Source organism: Hyperoodon ampullatus, assembly GCF_949752795.1.
Source record: "Hyperoodon ampullatus genome assembly, chromosome: 2".
Lineage (NCBI taxonomy): Eukaryota > Metazoa > Chordata > Mammalia > Artiodactyla > Ziphiidae > Hyperoodon > Hyperoodon ampullatus.
The window spans coordinates 77065248-77084157 of record NC_136915.1 but is presented as its reverse complement, the minus strand read 5'-3'; the positions used below and the strand labels follow the sequence as shown (position 1 = coordinate 77084157).

The window sequence follows — 18910 nt, the reverse complement described above, 5'->3', positions numbered from 1 at the left end:
GCCGCTCCGCGGCATGTGGGATCCTCCCAGACCGGGGCACGAACCCGTGTCCCCTGCATCGGCAGGCGGACTCTCAACCACTGCGCCACCAGGGAAGCCCGATAAAGTCATTTCTATATAGGAAATTTAATTCTTTAAACATTAAAAATATTTTAAATTGCTTTTCTTTAGGGATTTGATCATTAAGTATGTGTGCAGAATATGTCTTTGTTTCACCACTAACAAGTTATACAAAAGTATAATACATTTGTAAATTGGCAGTTTATTCTACATAATTGAAAACATTTTCTGTGAAATGTCTGCTTTTCCTCTCAAGAATACATTTGGTCTCCCAAAATGATAGCATTTTTTATAAAGGCAGGATTTTTTTTGCTAAAGAAAATTATTACATTGTTCAGCACACATATGTTTTTGGTTAAAGTATTGTCACAACACAAAAATAGTGGAGTACCTTGGAACCTCTCAACAATATTTATCCTATATTCATTTCTAGATTGTGAGAATATGATAGTTGATAATGTCTATGCAAATATTTGAGACATACCCAGTTCTCTGTTTCACATTTTGAGAAATCAGTAAAGAAGATAACATTTTAGAATGTTGGGCTAAAAGTCATTCTAAAAATCCCTATTTTTATAATATGTTAGTTTTATTTGTTTACCCTTTAAGATAAGATACAATTACTTATGTTGTATGATTTTATCATGTGACAAAACTTATAGAAGAATTATGTAAGTAGCTGCCAATAGCCCACAAAGCCAAGCAAGAACTCATTTAAAGTACTGATACCAAACTGAATCCTACCTCATAAAATGTTTTCAATAAATTGAAGATCTCTACCCTCTTACACTGATTTGTGAACTTTTATTTTAAATATATGAACTATTTTTCTTTTAATGATCCCTGAAAAGGTAAGTAAAAAAGCAGCAGTCTTTATTCATCTTATTCATTAATTTCTCTAAGCCTTGAGTCCTCTCCTTGAAATATTGCTTAGCTTTTACAAGGCTTATAGGTGCTGAGGATTCCAATAAATAAGGCATTCTTTTTTGAGATTCCATTGTACAGAGAGATGAATATTTAAACAAGTGAATGGACAAAAGATAAGTACCAAAACTGGACAAATGAGTAGATGATAATTTTCTTGATGGCAGTGACTTATCCAAGCATATTCTTCTTCAGCTTTAGGTTTGGTTTTTCATTTGATTTTGTGTATCCATATGTTTTTAATTTTTCTGGGCTACCAATAGCTCAAAATGTTGTTATGTCCTAATAACAGATGCGTGTTTGCAGCATTCAGGTAGATCATCTTAGACTATGTGTATCTTATTCAACATTTCCATTTTGACGTGAGTTGCTAGTATTGAAAAAATATGAGGATGCTTTTCACTGGCCTGTATCCTAAATATTTATCTTTCTGGTATATAGAACCTTTGGACCAAAAAAAATAGATAAATTTTTACAGACAGGAAAGGATTTCTGAATTGCTAATTAAATATAGTGAATAATTTTCAACCTTTAATTTCACGTCTACTTAAAGTATTGAAAATTCTTGAACATATGTATGTTACGATACAGGTAAATAAAAATAAATTACAAAGAGGTAAAATATCTCTGAAAAAAATGCGGAAAACCTTAAATATGACATTTGATTTTGTATAAACAAAGTCAGGGAGACACATTTCCATATATTAGATTTGAAAAAATACAGCCTTAATGATTGCCAAAGCACTAACTCATTACTTAAAATGGAATCGTTTTGAAGAAATTCATAAATATTCACATTTTAAAAATGACATCTCCAAGTTTGAGAGAAAACAATTAGATTATTTAGCAAAACTTAGAAGTAATGCCATCTGTCCATTCATTATCACCAAAGAATATCCTAGATTGAGGTTTTTTAAAAAATATTTAATTATAGGAATAAATGAATTTAATATTGAAAAGTCGACTTTAAAAAAACAACTTATCTTCTTTGTAGCTATTGTTGCCAAATACTTTCAAAAGTATCTTAAATTTTTACTGTTACAGGCATGAATAACATACATTTCCTATTGGATAAATCTAATGCAACTGAGAATGATAGTTATTCTGTGGTTTTTATATCCATTTTCTAGTCCAATTGGATTAGGATATTATTATAATACTTCAAGAAATAGACTAATAATAATTTCTACATTCTTGTGAGTATGTAGAAAATAGTGGGCCTTTTGGAAACCGTATGGAAGTTGGTAATCGTTGAATGATTATGCTATGCAATTTTTATACTATTTTGAATTATATCACAATGAGTAGCAGTTATACTTTCAAGTTTGTGAAATATTATTCTTTTACAGATCTTTAGGATTTTTATTGTATTGGGTAATAGCAGAAAAAAAGAATCTACTGAAATGATGTTTAATAATTAAAATATTTCCTAGATTTCAGCTTATGTGGAGAACTTGTTGTGGAAGCCACCTGTAAATCCATTTACTGAATTTATGGAGAAGCCTACAAACGATGGAAGTCATTCAGAAGAACTCTTTTCCCATTTTAAAAGTATACCAGAGAAAGAACATTTACCACGGCATGCCAGTGAAAGTCATCTCAGCTGGTATTCTCAACAATAGCAGGGGATAGCTTAATTTTTTGATTTCAGGGTTTCATGTTTTGTCCATACTGAAATTATTTTAATCAAACACAGCATTCTTTCAAGAATATCATCTAACAGCCTAGTAATTTATATTTATTTAATCTGATTACAGATGTACTCATTTAGCAGAATTTGCCTAGTTATTTTGGAATTTAAATGAAAACAATTAAAAATTAAAACCTTACCTATAAAAAATTTTGTAAAGTATATATCTTTTTAACTAATGTAAATGAAAATATAAATACTATGGAATATTGGAAATATAGTTAATGAGTACTAATTCACTGTCTTTTGGGATATTGCTATCTAACAAATACCTGTCATATTTTGCTTCTTTAGTATGGAGAGTGCACTTGGTATTTGTATGACTCACTGCTCCCCAAAATGACAGTCTTAAAATACCATGCTTGTTGCTATGGATACTATAGTCCAACTTCTAGTTTAGCTTAAATGAAAATGATGTTTGGTCATATATAATCATTCTTGACTTTGTGTACATGGTTTTTAATAATGATAACTGTCTTTTGTAGCAACCATCTTCATTGGGCCCATCATTTTAAGACATCTTAAGTGGTGCTTAAGAATACAGTCTACTTCTTAGAGACATAGCCTCTAAGATGCCATTCATGTTGCTGAGCCATTACATTATGTTCCATAAAAGAAAAAAGGTGTCAATTAAAGAAAGACACAATGCTTTCTTATTGCTTGGAATTTTATTTATAAATATTGAAAAAGCTCCTTCAAACTTATACATAGATTTTTAGTCCAAATAACTCTGCGCTTATATAAAAATAAAATGTGAATGAAATAAAGTAGGTACGGTATTCTCAAAACTTCTTTATACTCAAAGCCCAACTCTTATGAGTCACTTTTTGACTCAGAGTTATCCTTGCTATTAAGAGTATTGGTGATATGTACTGGTATTTCTTAGGAGCATCTATAACTGAAATGAAATTTATTGGTGATGGGCTCTTACAATATACAGCAAGCCTACCTTGGGGTCTTGCTTCTAGAATGTTGCTAAACATTCCTACTTCAACAACTCCTCCAATCCCTCTCTATGACCCTTTGTTGTTACGGGTTAAAAAAGTGCTGTACCCCATCTCTGGGATATTCTTCAAAACATTGGATGCTCATTCTGTAAGTTCTGGACCTGTACAGGAAAGACAGCTCAGGACTGCTTCCAGACTGACAGAGATTGTAAGAAGCATCCCAATTTCGGGATGTAAAAATGTGAGCCCCCATACCCAAAAATGTATCTTACAGTGATACACAGTAATGTCTGTGTAAAACGTAATCAAGAAAGCAAATATTATCACTTTTGTTTTGAATGATAATAATGTTTTATAAAGCCAAATGTGAAGGATTTTTAGATAATTGGAGAGGTTTAGTTTTTTGTGTTCCATTTGTTTAGCTTACACATTTTTCTGGAGGAATTTTTTTTGTGAAAAACAATAAGTTTCAAGAAAGCATTTTGGAATAAGGTCTAGGAAGACAAATCTTTTGGCTTTGGAGTAAGGGAGAAGGAAGGGAAGAAAAAAAGACACGAACACATTCACACAAATCATTTTACAAACCAGAGAAGAGATGTTCAATAATTATCAAATAGCACAGGAGTACATTGCTGTTGGTAGTCTTTGTGTTTTACATATCTTAACATTTTAAAAACTGTCTTTCCATGTATAGTTAAGTGTAGAAAAAATATGGAAGTACAGAAAAAATTCATTTTCAGTGACAGTTTACTGTTATATTTTGCAGAGCAATTTATGGAACTGTAGTATTTAATCATGTTATGCTCTGTTTGCATAAAAAGCATAACTAGTTTATGTAACAGCTTTAACTTAAATTTTATTTGTGCATATCTAATTAGCCTAAAGCAAGACATCCTAACTGAGAAGACCAAATTGGAAGCAACATTTAAGGAAGCCGAGTTAGCAACTTGTTCTGTAGAATTACTTTTGCCATTATTTAAGGACACCATTGAAGAGATTAGTTTTGAAAATGTGAGTACTTGCCGAGTGAACGTGTAATAAAATGAGAAGCTAGGATAATACTCAGAATGCATTAACTGAGGTCTCATATCTGTAGTAGTTATGCTCACATACTGGTATTTAATATAAAAAAATGCAGGTTTATTAGTGTTCTTCATTCCTATGTCATTAATTGCAATTCTTTTCCTCAAAGATAATCTCAGGCATGTATTTGATGAGACGCTAAGCTAGAAAGTACCTTGGTGCTTGCCTTACCTGAGTTGAACTAGAGTCAGCTTTTCTCAAGAGTGAATTTAAAATATTCTTCATTCTCACTCTTCACTTTCACTCTTGAGAGATGAAATATATTTTCTATAGTATTGTGTGGAATAGAAACCTCCATTCTAAAAGTTCAGTGTACTAAAGTTTGAGTTAAGGACAAAAAAATAGATTGTATTCTATTAGTTTTATTAAAATAAATGCCTGAAATACTTTAGGGTTTAAGCCCTTATTTTGATTTCATTTTACTTTAGAGCCATGTAACATATACTATTTACTGCTGAAAAACCTGGCATATCTTACTACTACTATGTGCAAAAGAATGATTTTATTACTAGGAAAAAGTATTCTTTGATAATAGTAGTATTATATTTTAGAGTGTCTAAATGCTGTATCTTAAAATGTGTATGTGCTTCTTATATTTTGTCAGACTGATCTTTCTGCATCCAATTTGAAGATTTCTAAACAGAAGGAAATATTAAGAAAAGAATTAGACACTTTTAAACATTTAAAACAAACTTTAGAACATCTTCTTAGAAAGACAGAACACCAACAAGTAAGAAATACTAAGCACTATTTTAATAGTGATATTTCTCACTTGAAGGGTATATTATTTCTTGAACTGTAGAAATTAAAATATTGGTATATTTGAAGTGGAAATGATTCTTTTTGTTTGAAATGGCAATCATTAACCCCCACTTTCAATGTTTCATAAATAGTTTTACATGAAAGCAGCATATTTTTATAGAAAATATATTTTTATTTTCAATCTCAAAAACTTGCATTATTTGTTATACTTCATTTCAGTTGATTACAATAAAATACTCTTAGAATTTAAGCCCTTGTGTACATTGTATTTATATATTCATATATTCCTTTTTTAACAGTTTCACCGAGATGTAATTCACATACCATACAGTTCACTGGTTTAAAGTATGCAATTCAGTGATTTTTAGTATATTCACAGAATTGTGTAGCCATCACCACTATCAACCTTAGAGCATTTTCTTCACTACAAAAAGAAACCCATTGCCCTTTAGAATTTTACTTCCCATCCCCACTACCCCCTTTTTAGCCCATTATCTACTTTTTCTCTATCTATGGATTTGCTGATTTCAGATATTTCATATAAATGAAGTCATACACTATGTATGACCCTCAAAATGAATAAACATTTTTCATTCTCATTTAAAATATCTACATGGAATTCTGTTATTGATTTGCTGTAATTCTTTTTTTTTTAATTTTTATTTTATTTATTTATTTTTGGCTGTGTTGGGTCTTCGTTTCTGTGCGAGGGCTTTCTCTAGTTGCGGCAAGCAGGGGCCACTCTTCATCGTGGTGTGTGGGCCTCTCACTATCGTGGCCTCTCTTGTTGCGGAGCACAGGCTCCAGACGCGCAGGCTCAGTAGTTGTGGCTCACGGGTCCAGTTGCTCCGCGGCATGTGGGATCTTCCCAGACCCGGGCTCGAACCCGTGTCCCTTGCATTAGCAGGCAGATTCTCAACTACTGTGCCACCAGGGAAGCCCCCTGCTGTAATTCTTTAAAACATTTCTTTTTGCTAGACTTTAGGCTGTTTATAATTTTTACCTGCTTACAATCAGCATTGTGAGCCTCCTTTGTATACAAGATTTTTATTTCATTGGCTTGTACTTTATGAGGCATTATTTAGAAATTAATTTAGTAAATTAACTGATTTCATAAATTGTGGATAAAAATTGATTTGGAACACTTAAGTAAAAATCTTTCTGATGGTTAACTTTTTAAAAAACAAGTATGCATAGTAGTTGTCCATATGCATAGTAGTTGTCCATATTAATTTCTTAAGTGATGCTTATTCCATTTTCTACTTTTTTATGTAGAGAAATATAGTTTGTGAACACTGATTTACAACTTCTTTTTTCCACAGAGAGGGGACAGTTTATCCAACTTGTTAGAGAAGCTAGCTGATAATGAAAGTGAAAACACTGTAAGTCTTTTTAGACTTGGTGTCTATTTTTCTGAAATTTTTTATTTGTATGCTGGTTGGTTTTATAAAATTAGCCAGCATTATCCAAGTTGTGATATTTCTAACTTTTACATTATATTTGCTGAAGAATCTTAAGACGAAGGTACTTGAAAAGGAGACCTATATCCAAGAACTTTCTTGTTTGTTTCAGAATGAAAAGGTAAGCAAATTTTGAGCTAATTCATCAAATTTTCTTAATATTGACTCCCTCTTTCTCTTCTTTCCATCCGGGCCCCCATATCCTCATAAATACGTATAGAAATATTTTTAGATTATTTGGATATTTTTACAAGTTTTATGCATCAAATATAATACCTTAATTTTTTAGAGTTTTTTGTTTCTTTTTAGATTTTTGTGGTATTTCATTCAGGGTACTTGGCCTAAGTCAGGGACCTATGTATAAATATATATTTCAATTTTAGTAGAAGTTAAGGAATTTCTGTGTTTGTAGGAGCATTTTAGACATACCCATAATTTTACTTAGAAGGATAGACAGGAACTTTTAAAAAGAGATAATTAGGAGTTATTAAATAAAAAAGGGGAGGAGAAAACATCCCCCTGGTTTTATATAAAATCCATTTGTAATTGGGGAAGTGTTGTACTTTGCTCTTTAGCAACTTTTTAGATCATGTCTAAGTACCGTAAAGTTTAATATTGTGAAGAAATACATCAAATAACACATTTTTGCTTTGTTTTGTTTTCTCTTATAGGCAAATGCTTTGAAAGCAAGCCGTTTGTCACAATCAGTAAAAGTAGTACATGAACGACTACAGTTCCAAATTCATAAAAAGGAAGCAGAGAATGATAAATTAAAAGAACACATAAAGGTTATAAATATTCACCCATTTTTATAGTTTAATTGATAAAAGTAATGGACAACAATAAAGTCTTTCCTTAATTCTGGAATTTAGTGATTTTGAAAGAATTCAATTTAAGTGTTGCCATGGGAAGTACATATTTGAGGTAAATCTTAAGATTTCTGGTTTGTCTAAAGATTTGGCTCCAAATACCAACATAAAAAAATAAAATGCTGTGACTTTTTAGTACCAACCTGGGAAGGATTTATAAAGCTCGAATTACTTAAAAAATCTCTCCTATTATCAGTTAATTTATATGTATTTGGAAAATTTGTTAAATATAAAACAGAAAATTAAAATACTGAAACCATTAATATTTGGTATATAGTATTTAGTCTTTTATGCATCTATACATATACATACATACTCTCACACGTACTTAGTAAGCAGACAATATACTAATGGTAATAACGTTAAGATCAGTTAACCTAGCCTTGGTGTTTAGATAATTGAGTAACCTCCTTGTTACACGGTTTAGCAGGATAATTAAGAGGAATTTTCTGGTTTAAACTGAGCAGTTTAAATATTCTTGTGGAAGTCTCACAGTCACTTTGAGATGAGAGTTTGAGGTTGCTGTGGTATGACACAAGCTAACTGGATCTACTGTCGTTATTTTTGCCAACGGAAAAGAAGCAGTGTTCTTGCTTTTGGAAGAAGTGTGTAAAGACAAACCTCACTGAGCGTGAGGACTTCTGTGTTAAATTTCTGTTTGCTTTTATCCTCCTGAATCACGGCAGATGTCTGCAGTCCAGGCACATGTTTCAAGACTGCATATGGGGGGTTGTTTATTTTTTCTTCAATGGCAAAAAGCTTTTGCCCATCAAAGGGACATTAAGCAGGCTTATGTGGGATATAAATTTTGTCTTTTGTCTGCCTACAGGTGCTTTTAAGCACTTTCCCCCAAAGATTCCCTGTGTTTTTTGCATCGGTGTCCTAGGGCACTGCAGATGAACTAGAGTTGAAATTGCCTTGCTCTGTCATGGTAAATACAAGAGAATACATGTAATTTAACATCTCAGATCATATACTTCAGTTTATCTTACTTACACAATTTTTAATTTTGTCCTCAAATAGCAGTTGGGGAAGTTCTTGAAAATACTTTCTTCAGTTTAAAAATAAAATATTAAATAACTTTTTAAAGTTAAGTTTAACAGTTCCTTTTTAGATAATTAGGAGAGTGAATATAAGGCTAAAATCCTAAGTTTTGCCATGATATTCACCTGTCTAATACTTTGAGTTCACATCCCCTTACAAAATGCTACTGTTTAGAAATGATTAGAAGAAGTTGCGTTAGGTCATGGATTTTTTTTTACATTCCTTCTAACACACAGTTTTGGAATTTATTTAGGTTTAACAAGTTGTTTTTTTTTTCCTTTAAGACTACAAACACAATGAACGAATTCAGTTTAACAATATAAATTTCATTTTTTTAGTATTGTTGATGACTCAAAAATTGTATTGGGTCTTTTAAAATTTTTAATTACATTATAATTCTCTGAGAACTACCCCAAAGGTACTTTGAACTCATTTTTCTTCCTAGATCTTTAAACTATAGTAATTAGAGTTAGAATATTTTCACATTTTAGAAGAGACAGAGAATAATTATCTTTATAATATGCTGCAAATATAAGTCTTTGGAAATAGGAAAAGGCAAATAGTTGACTCTAAATATACGTCCATTCACTTGGCAAATGACTGTGAAGGGGTTATTTTGAAGCTATAAAAATAATTTGATAGTTTCAGCACACTTCCTAATAGTGTTCAGGCATGGGATTTGATAAATCTAATGGGAAAGTCTTGACTGGAACCTTGTTCAAAAAAATTTATTTCACCTTTAGTGATAAAGGATTTTTAACTGAAAGCGTAGCTGTTATTCATGATGTGATGATGACACCCTGCGGTTTTTTAGAGGAATGACAGGTGTATTTCTTGGGTTGGTGGAGAGGGCTCTTCGCTTCTCTTAAGTAGATTTTTTATACTTATTTAAAATGTTTTCCCCAACTACGTATTAAAACGTTTTGTGGGACTTTTTAGTTTAGATAGATTTTTAAAGACAATTTAGGAATGTTTTGCTTCTTCTCTTAGTCCACCAAGTTACTTTTCAAAGAGATCAAGTCTTTAGATCTTGTTTAAGATGTACTTTTAAAAAAATTTTATTTAATTTTATTTTTTAACATCTTTATTGGAGTATAATTGCTTTACAATGCTGTGTTAGTTTCTGCTTTATAACAAAGTGAATCAGCTATACATATACATGTATCCCCATATCTCCTCCCTCTTGCGTCTCCCTCCCACCCTCCCTATCCCACCCTTCTAGGAGGACACAAAGCACCGAGCTGATCTCCCTGTGCTATGCAGCTGCTTCCCACTAGCTATGTGTTTTACATTTGGTAGTGTATGTATGTCCATGCCACTCTCTCACTTCGTCCCAGCGTACCCTTCCCCCACCCCGTGTCCTCAAGTCCATTCTCTACATCTGCATCTTTATTCCTGTCCTGCCCCTAGGTTCTTCAGAACCTTTTTTTTTTTTAGATTCCATATATATGTGTTAGCGTACGGTATTTGTTTTTCTCTTTCTGACTTACTTCACTCTGTATGACAGACTCTAGGTCCATCCACCTCACTACAAATAACTCAATTTTGTTTCTTTTTATGGTTGAGTAATATTCCATTGTATATATGTGCCACATCTTCTTTATCCATTCATCTGTCGATGGACACTTAGGTTGCTTCCATGTCCTGGCTATTGTCAATAGTGCTGCAGTGAACATTGGGGTACATGTATCTTTTCAAATTATGGTGTTCGCAGGGCATATGCCCAGTAGTGGGATTGCTGGGTCGTATGGTAGTTCTATTTTTAGTTTTTTAAGGACCCTCCATACTGTTGTCCATAGTGGCTGTATCAATTTACATTCCCACCAACAGTGCGAGAGGGTTCCCTTTTCTCCACACCCTCTCCAGCATTTATTGTTTGTAGATTTTTTGAGGATGGCCTTCTGACTGGTGTGAGGTGATACTTCATTGTAGTTTTGATTTGCATGTACTTCTTAATCTCAATTTTAGTGGAAATTAAGCATACTTATTGTTGATCAAAAAGTAGAAAAGCTCCATCTTTTACTGAGTCCTTTAATTTTTTTTATTAAAGTGTCCAAGGAATGGAAGACTAAAACTTACATTCTGTAATCATTTTACATTCTTTTCAGAATTACACAACTTTCAAAAAATGTAAAAGCATTAAAATCTTAAGTCTTTAAGTTCTTAGATAGTTAGTACTCAAATACTTTTAAATAGGAAGTCTTAAGATAATTTGAAGTGAAAACATGAGAGTTATCACACTAAATCATATCCATCTTTCACCCAACCTAATGTTCTGTGTCTAGCTATATCCTCAAGAAATATGTAAGGAAACAGTCATGTCAATTAACACTATCAAATTCAATGGATAGAAACATGCCCTCAAACATCTTTTTACCCTTTTTTTAATCCTAACTTTTATAATCCCAACTCTTATTGAACCCTGTGTGGTTTTAGAATAATAACTTCCACAAACTTACTACTTATTAGGCAAAGTAGTACTTTTATTGTCCTTGATGTAACTCTTTCAGATGTCAAAGCATGCTCCTTAATTCTAGTAAATTAAAATTTGGTAAATAAGTTTATGTTTATCTCATCTATACTCTTCATGATCTATAGATTTTGATCATATATCCTTTAAGCATTTATTATTTTAACTAAAGAGTCCTAATATATTTGGGGAGCTACTGATTCCTTTCAGTTTTATGTACCTGTTGTTTGAATTGTCTCCAGATAAATTATGTTTTTTCGATTTGCAGTAACTAGTGCTATGTATAATCTAGATGGGAAATTTTTTAAAATTCTAGTTAATCAAAGTTTTAAGGAAATTAGTGTTTTTACCATAATCACCAATATTAGTATCTTTAATAAGAGTAGTATTAGTTTTATATAGGTTTATACTTTATAAATTTGCATTCTATAACTGGTTACAAATAAACATTGGTGAAATCACCTTTCTTCACTGTTTTGCTTTTTATTAATCTTATGATTAATCCTTTTGATAAATTCTGTGTGGAAGATTTTTACATATTTTAACAATGTTTATGTAAACGTTGGCGTTCTAAAATAATTTAATTACTGCTAATATTTTTTTAGAGCTTAGAAACCAAAATATCAGAATGGAAATTGCAATTGAAGAAGAGTACGCATGAGGCTGTAATGATGAAAGAATCAAGTAGGCAAAAAGCTATAGCTCTAAAAAAGGCATCTAAAATTTACAAACAAAGGATTAAACATTTTACTGGAAACATGGAAAACCTTACTTCCCAAATTAAAGAGCAGGTAAGTTATATACATTCTTCCTTAAAGAATTGTTTTATGTCCTTAGTTTATGTAGTTAACCTCATAATGCTTAATATAATAATTTTGTTAGAAAAACTTTACTCATACATTTTTGCTTTAGCCTTTATTTTGAAAGATTACATAAAATGACAGATTTGCATATTGAATTATATCAACATTTCCTTGGGGCTTTATTTAAAGGATATGTTAAGTCCCAAAGCATCTGTGGCCAATTAAGGGTAACACCACTTCAGTGCTAATAGCATATTAACATTGAATTAAAGCACATTAACATAATATTAAAGGCTCCTAGAAGGCCTTCAGAAAAAATAAAGCAGTGTCAAGGAGGGTATTGAATTCAGAGTTTTCCACCACTTATTTAACCACAGAACTCTTGTTTTACCCACAAAGCAACTCTTGGAACTGGTTCTGAGGAATACCAGATTGGGAAATGCTGATTTATGTTATTAGACCGTATGACTTTATTCAGTAATTCTCTTCACTTAAACTCCGTAATGCATTTAAAACCATTTGCTGACGTAAACCCACCATGTGAAAGTTATCTTTGGGTGTATTAACAAAGTTGAAAAATGGACTTAGTGTTTTGTTGTTTTTGATGAATTATATTTATTCAATTACCAGTTAATAAAATATTTACTCTTTTTAATGTCTCACTGGTATCCTACCTCTTAAGAACTTACGCTATGGCTTGTAGAATTATCAGAGGCTTTTAGAAATGAAAACAGACTTGCATAAATGCTGTATAAACAAAACAATCTAATATTTTATAAACTCAACTGTTAACATTTTAAAACTCTTAATATTTAAACTATATTCAGAAGAATTTAATTAGATGAAAGAATTGAGCATTAAGTGCAAAATCTATAAGGCTGTAGGCCTAGTTGAATGCCTGAAAATATTCTTGAGTGGTAAAAACTAACTGAGTCATTAACATTCTTGGGATTTTCTTGTTTAACTAGCACCATGTTACCCATGTCCCAGACCATAGTATAGGAAGACTTCTCCATTTGTTAACCTTGTGACTTTGGGTAAGCTACTTAACCTCTCTAAGCTTCAGTTTCCTTATTGATAAAATAGGGAATAATAATACTGCCTGTCTCATATGATTGTAAAGAGGAATAAAGGAGAAAATATATGTCAAAGCACAGTGCCTGGCCAGACTACATTTTTGCCATATTGGCCTCCTTTCTATTCCTCTAATACATGGAGTGTGTTTGTTTCATTGTTTTGTGCTGTTGCCTGTGGCTGTAATGTTCTTCTCAGGCTCAATAATAGCTGATTCTTTTAAAAATCATTCTGGTATCTTTTTACTTGACATCTCTTCAGAGGGGTCTTCCTTGACTACTCCTTTAGAAGTAGTCCCACAACAATTAATTGCATCAATGTCTTAAATTTTCTTCTTAGCCCTTATTTTATAGGTAAAATTTCTAAATATCTTAATTTATATTCTAATATAATTGCCCAACTTACACTTTATAATGCATATTAATATTCATTTACATACAATATAAAAACAGAAAACTAGTCTTTTTTCAATATATTAAAAATATTGCTTTAAAAATATAAACAAAATATGTCTTGCACATAATAGATGCTGAATAAATACTTGTTCAGTGACTGCATAAATGATGGAAGGAAAGAAGGAAACACCCAATAAATGTTAACTGTTCATATCACTACTTCTGAGTCTTCTGATTAATAATTATTGGCACTGTTGTCATTCTAGTGAATTTGTTTTTCTGTAGACTGTAGAGAAGGGGTACGATGGCTACAGCTCTCTAGGTGGATTTGTAAAGAGTAGATTCATTTGACAGTTATTTATTGAGAATCTGCTTTATGCCAGGCACTGTTCAAGACCCTAGCAATGAACAAAACAGACAAAAATTTCTACCTCTGGTAGTTCACATTCAAAGTGGATAACCAACCACTACCACTCTTACTTTCTTGCTGACAGTACTAGTGTTTGAAAGCCAATGGGGTGACTCTACAAAACAGCTTGGCGTAGAACTACCATATGACCCAGCAATTTCATTCCTGGGTATTTATCCAAAAAAAACTGAAAACACTAATTCAAAAAGATATATGCACCCTAATGTTCATAGCAGCATTATTTATAATTACCAAGATATGGAAGCACCTAAGTGTCCATCAACAGATGAATGGATAGAGAAGATGTGTGGTGTGTGTGTATATACACATACACATACACACACACATACATACACACACACACACACACACACACGGGTGACTGTTACTCAGCCATAAAAAAAATGAACTTTTGCCATTTGCAACAGCATGGATAGACTTGGAGGGTATTATGCTACGTGAAATAAGTCAGACAGAGAAAGACAAATAAGAGTTCAATAAATATAAAGGGAATTATCTTCAGTAATTATGAAACATTTTTTGAAAATAGTTCCATCAACATCCTTAATATGTTAAGTTGGAACTGCCACTATGTGCATATAAAGTAATAGTATTATCAAGTCATTATTAAAATTTACTTTAAAGTTTTCCTGTGTTCAGATTTGTACACTGAAATTTTCTGTAACAAAAGTTCCATACTTTATAGGATGAGTGTTTCCTTGTTTATAATGTATTTGTTTTTAGGACCCTGGACAAAACCAGTGTTATAAAATTACAAGATGAGTACTTTATGTATGTTTTAGGAAGCCAAGTTGTCTGAAACAGTTTCAGCTTCCAAGGTCTGGAAAAGTCATTATGAGAAAATTGTAATAGAAAAAACTGAATTGGAAGTTCAGATCGAAACAGTGAAAAAGTAAGAAAAAAAATTTAGAGCCTTTTTACTGTTTTATAAGAAGTGTTTTCTGTTCTTTCCAACTTGAGTAGTTTGTATTTTGGTTCTTATGGATTACATGTGGTAAAGCTGTTTTCTATATGATTTGTTATTTTTGCTATTTATAATTTATAAACTTTTCTTAGTCTACTTTAAAAATACAATAAAAATGATTACCCATTAAAACTGCATTGGTGTTCACAAGTTATTGTTCCTTAAAGTGTCTTACATGCATAACAAAGAAAAATAAAAAATGCACATATTTTACAAATATATGTATTTACATATATTTATATATGTAGTATAATATATATTTTTATATATAAGCAGATTTTTAAAATTTTTTTAACAACATCAGCAACAACAGCAATTTTTAAAATTAATTTATTTTATTTTATTTTTTTGTTTGCACCGGGTCTTAGTTGTGGTGGGTGGGCCTCTTAGTTGCAGCATGCATGTGGGATCTAGTTCCCTGACCAGGGATCGACCCCGGGCCCCCTGCATTGGGAGCATGGAGTCTTAACCACTGCGCCACCAGGGAAGTAAAAATACTTATATTCTATACTTTGTAATTTATTATTAAGCTAACAATAAATAACTATATATTTGTTATTGAATGTTTTACTTTCTGTATATTTTCTTCAGTTTTATCATTGAAAACTAGTGTATATGATTTGCTTCTAAAGATTATTTATTACCTCACTTGATCCTTTTATTTAACCTTTTCCCTGAAATTGTGTGTATGTGTGTGCACATGTGTGAATGATAGAAAGACAGACCTACCTGTGGATCATAGCTTAGATGTTCTACTGACTAGCAAAGAGAATGTTGTGTAATTTTTCATTGGCATCATCAATGGATGATTATTTCTAATCAGTTACTCAGGTAGTAGTAGTAACCTTATATATAGATTACGGCTTCCTATTTTCTTTGCTGTATGAGTTCTATTAATTTTTGAAACTACCCTACAAAAATAATTTCAGAAACACACTGTTTGAATGAAAATTTCTGTGACTTTTATAAAGGCAAATTATTAATCTTTTGGAAGACCTGAAGAAAATGGAAGACCATGGAAAAAATTCATGTGAAGAAATTCTTAGAAAAGTTCACTCAATTGAACATGAAAATGAAACTCTGAATCTTGAGAATACAAAACTAAAGGTACTATGTGTATGTGTGTATGTATATATGTATAGTATAATGACAACTTAGTCTACTTAGTAGAAGTAACTTGAAATAACAGCAAGTTTAGAGTAGTGCTCTTGTATCATTTTTTCCTTTATGTTTCTCAGAGTTTTAGAATATCATTATAATAAGTAGCTTCTAAAACTATATCTATATATCTGTATTTACACATATATGCACACATACTCATATAGAGATATTTAGATGTTTATAGTTGTATATACAAATACATGTGAAGGTTGTTTTCAGCTGTACTAAGATTTATGAAGTTGAATAACTGTCTCTTTGTCTCAACCTAAAAAAGTTTATTTACTCTCCAATTTTAGCAGTTAGGTGAACCATCCAAAATTACATTAACTTTAATGCATAAGATTATTTCTAGGTGTCACGGTTATGATAGGATATAACCTCAGGCATGGTCCGTTTGAAACCAGAAAGTATGTTCTTGGCTGCTTCATAACCGGAAAGAATTTTCCAACTTAGTCAAATCCAAGGGATGATTGGTTTTTATGTGTACCCAGAGTAAAGATGGGGAAGAAGCTTTTATGCATTCTGAGGAAAAGGGTATTTGAGTTCCTAGTCATAGATACATGTAACCTGATGAGACTTGACTGAAGATGATGGCATCATTTTCAGTTCCTTAATACTCTTTTTGGAGGACAGTAAATAGAAGACAGAAAAGAATCTGTTTATGGAAAAGAAGGCCAGAATTGGCAGTTCAAAACCAGTATGGCATCAGAGAACCTAGCTACTTTTTAGCTCTCTACTCTGCCATTCAAATGGCTGATGTGGCTCCATCCATTATAGCCAAGATTCAAGTAACAGGATGGAGAGAAACAAAAGAAGAATTCTCTCCCCATTTTTCCCCATCTCCTCCTCTTTAGAGAGACTCCCTGAAAGTTCCATACCAGTCGACTCTTCTTATTTAGGTGTATGGCCCCACCTAGTTACAGGGGAGACTAGAGAATGTAGCCTTCAAGTTATCCTGAACTCGAGCCAAATACGAATACTCCTTATTTCCTGCAACTTGTTTATGTTTTCCTCTATTCCTGTAGTTTTACTGTTCTTACAGTTTGGAATGTGTTCTTTCTCAGTATATAAACCCTACCTTTCCTTTAAAGTTCAGTTTAAATGATGCTTCCTCCCAAAGTCTTCTCAATTAGGATGAATCTTTCCTCATAAACTCCCATCTTTGTATGCACAGGATAATCAGGGGAGGTGTGACATATAGTTAGCTCTTATTCAATATTTATTGAATTAATTCTTTAAATATTTTATTCTAGAAGAGGAAGCAATTTTATTTATTATGTTTATTTTCTTAACTTCCTTGATATCCTTCAGAGAGGGGATTAGAAGGATATTTCATTAATTTTAAGTCTGGTTTTTAATTACATGGTAATGGAATTAATTGTAAATTACATATAAAAATCATTGAGTTAAAGTTTACATATTATATTTTATAAATAATTCAAAAACATGTATTTTTAACATATTCTCTGAATTTTGTTTAAGGAAAAACATCTAGGTATATTTGGCCTATGTTATGTACAATGTAAAATTGTCTACATGTTGTATTTTGTTACTTTCAATTATTTTAGAATAATTTTAGATTTTAGTTTCAAATGAAGGAGATACTAGCTGATACTGTTTCTAGGGCCCCAGTGACCTCCTGTATTAAAAACAACAAAAGTTATTTGGAAGGTTACAAAGTTCTATTTGTTCATTATAGAAAGTTTGAAAAACAGAAAAACACAAAAGGAAAAATTTAAAAATCACCTATAATCTTACAACTGAAAGATAAGTAAAGTTACTCTTTTAGCATATATATAATTTGGGGGATTTTGGACTACTTCCAGTTTTGTTTTGTTTTTTGCTATTATAATATAAATAAAAATGTGGATACTTTTAGTCTTTTTGCATATATATTTTCTTAGGATAAATGTCTGCAAGTGGAATTATATGGTCAAAAGGAAGATCCATTCTTAATGTTAGTTTTATATATTTCCAGATCACCCATCGTGAATGGGTCCCTATACTTTTTCCAGTACTAGGCAATTTTAAAACAAATCTCTCCAAATTTGATAAGTGATCTTATCTAGTTTTGGGGATTTAAATACCATCTATATCCTGGGGGCTCTCAAATTTATATCTCTAGCCTAGACCTTGCCCCTGAATTCCAGACATGTGTTCTACTGCTTACTTGAAATCTCCACTTGAATATTTCATAGGTGTCTCAAAGTTATCATGTCCAAAATAGAGTTCCTATATTCCCCAATATGGTTCATCCTACCGTTTTCCTTGTCTCAGTTAACGGCAGTCATCCTTTCTGTTACTTGACTCCTTTCTCTCACACCTGCTTCCAGTTTGTCAGCAGATCTACTTCAAATATATCCAGAATTTGACCACTTCTCACCAGTATCACTGTCATCCTGGTTCAAGCCACCATCATGTCTCGTTGTTATAGTGACTTCCTACCTCTTCTCTTTGCTTCTGCCCTTGCCCCTGTGCCTGCAGTCAGCATTCAGTGTAGCAGTAAAGTAGTTCCTATAAAAATGTAAGACCATGTCACTGCTCTGCTCAAAACCCTTCAGTGATACCTTGATTAATAGAGTAAATATCTACAAGGCATTATACTATCTGGCTTTCCATTACCTCTCTGACCTCATATCCTTCCACGCTTGCCTTTGTTTTCTTGCTTTCTGCCACATTGGCCTTCTTGCTTTTTCCCCTAACTGGCCAGGCTTTCTCCCACCATTGCCTTTCTCTACAGGAATCCTCTTCTCTCAAAGAGCCATACTTACTTT

General features: G+C 32.0%; 1 protein-coding gene across 5 annotated transcripts in view; it reads left to right on the top strand.

The window, feature by feature from the left end:
* Window positions 1-2462: 2462 nt before the first annotated feature.
* The window catches only part of ODF2L (outer dense fiber of sperm tails 2 like), a gene marked incomplete at both ends in the record, with an annotated part of 29229 nt that continues 12781 nt past the window's right edge, over window positions 2463-18910 (top strand). For 2 of the 5 annotated variants that reach the window (XM_079697207.1, XM_079697205.1), the window contains 8 exons: window positions 2478-2590; window positions 4500-4632; window positions 5309-5434; window positions 6789-6848; window positions 6976-7047; window positions 11915-12100; window positions 14794-14903; window positions 15947-16082. In XM_079697207.1, the coding sequence (XP_079553333.1) occupies window positions 2478-2590; window positions 4500-4632; window positions 5309-5434; window positions 6789-6848; window positions 6976-7047; window positions 11915-12100; window positions 14794-14903; window positions 15947-16082 (936 nt within the window). Of the gene's footprint in view, window positions 2591-4499; window positions 4633-5308; window positions 5435-6788; window positions 6849-6975; window positions 7048-7597; window positions 7715-11914; window positions 12101-14793; window positions 14904-15946; window positions 16083-18910 lie in introns of all 5 variants that reach the window. The other 3 variants (XM_079697204.1, XM_079697206.1, XM_079697208.1) reach the window with 3 other exon arrangements.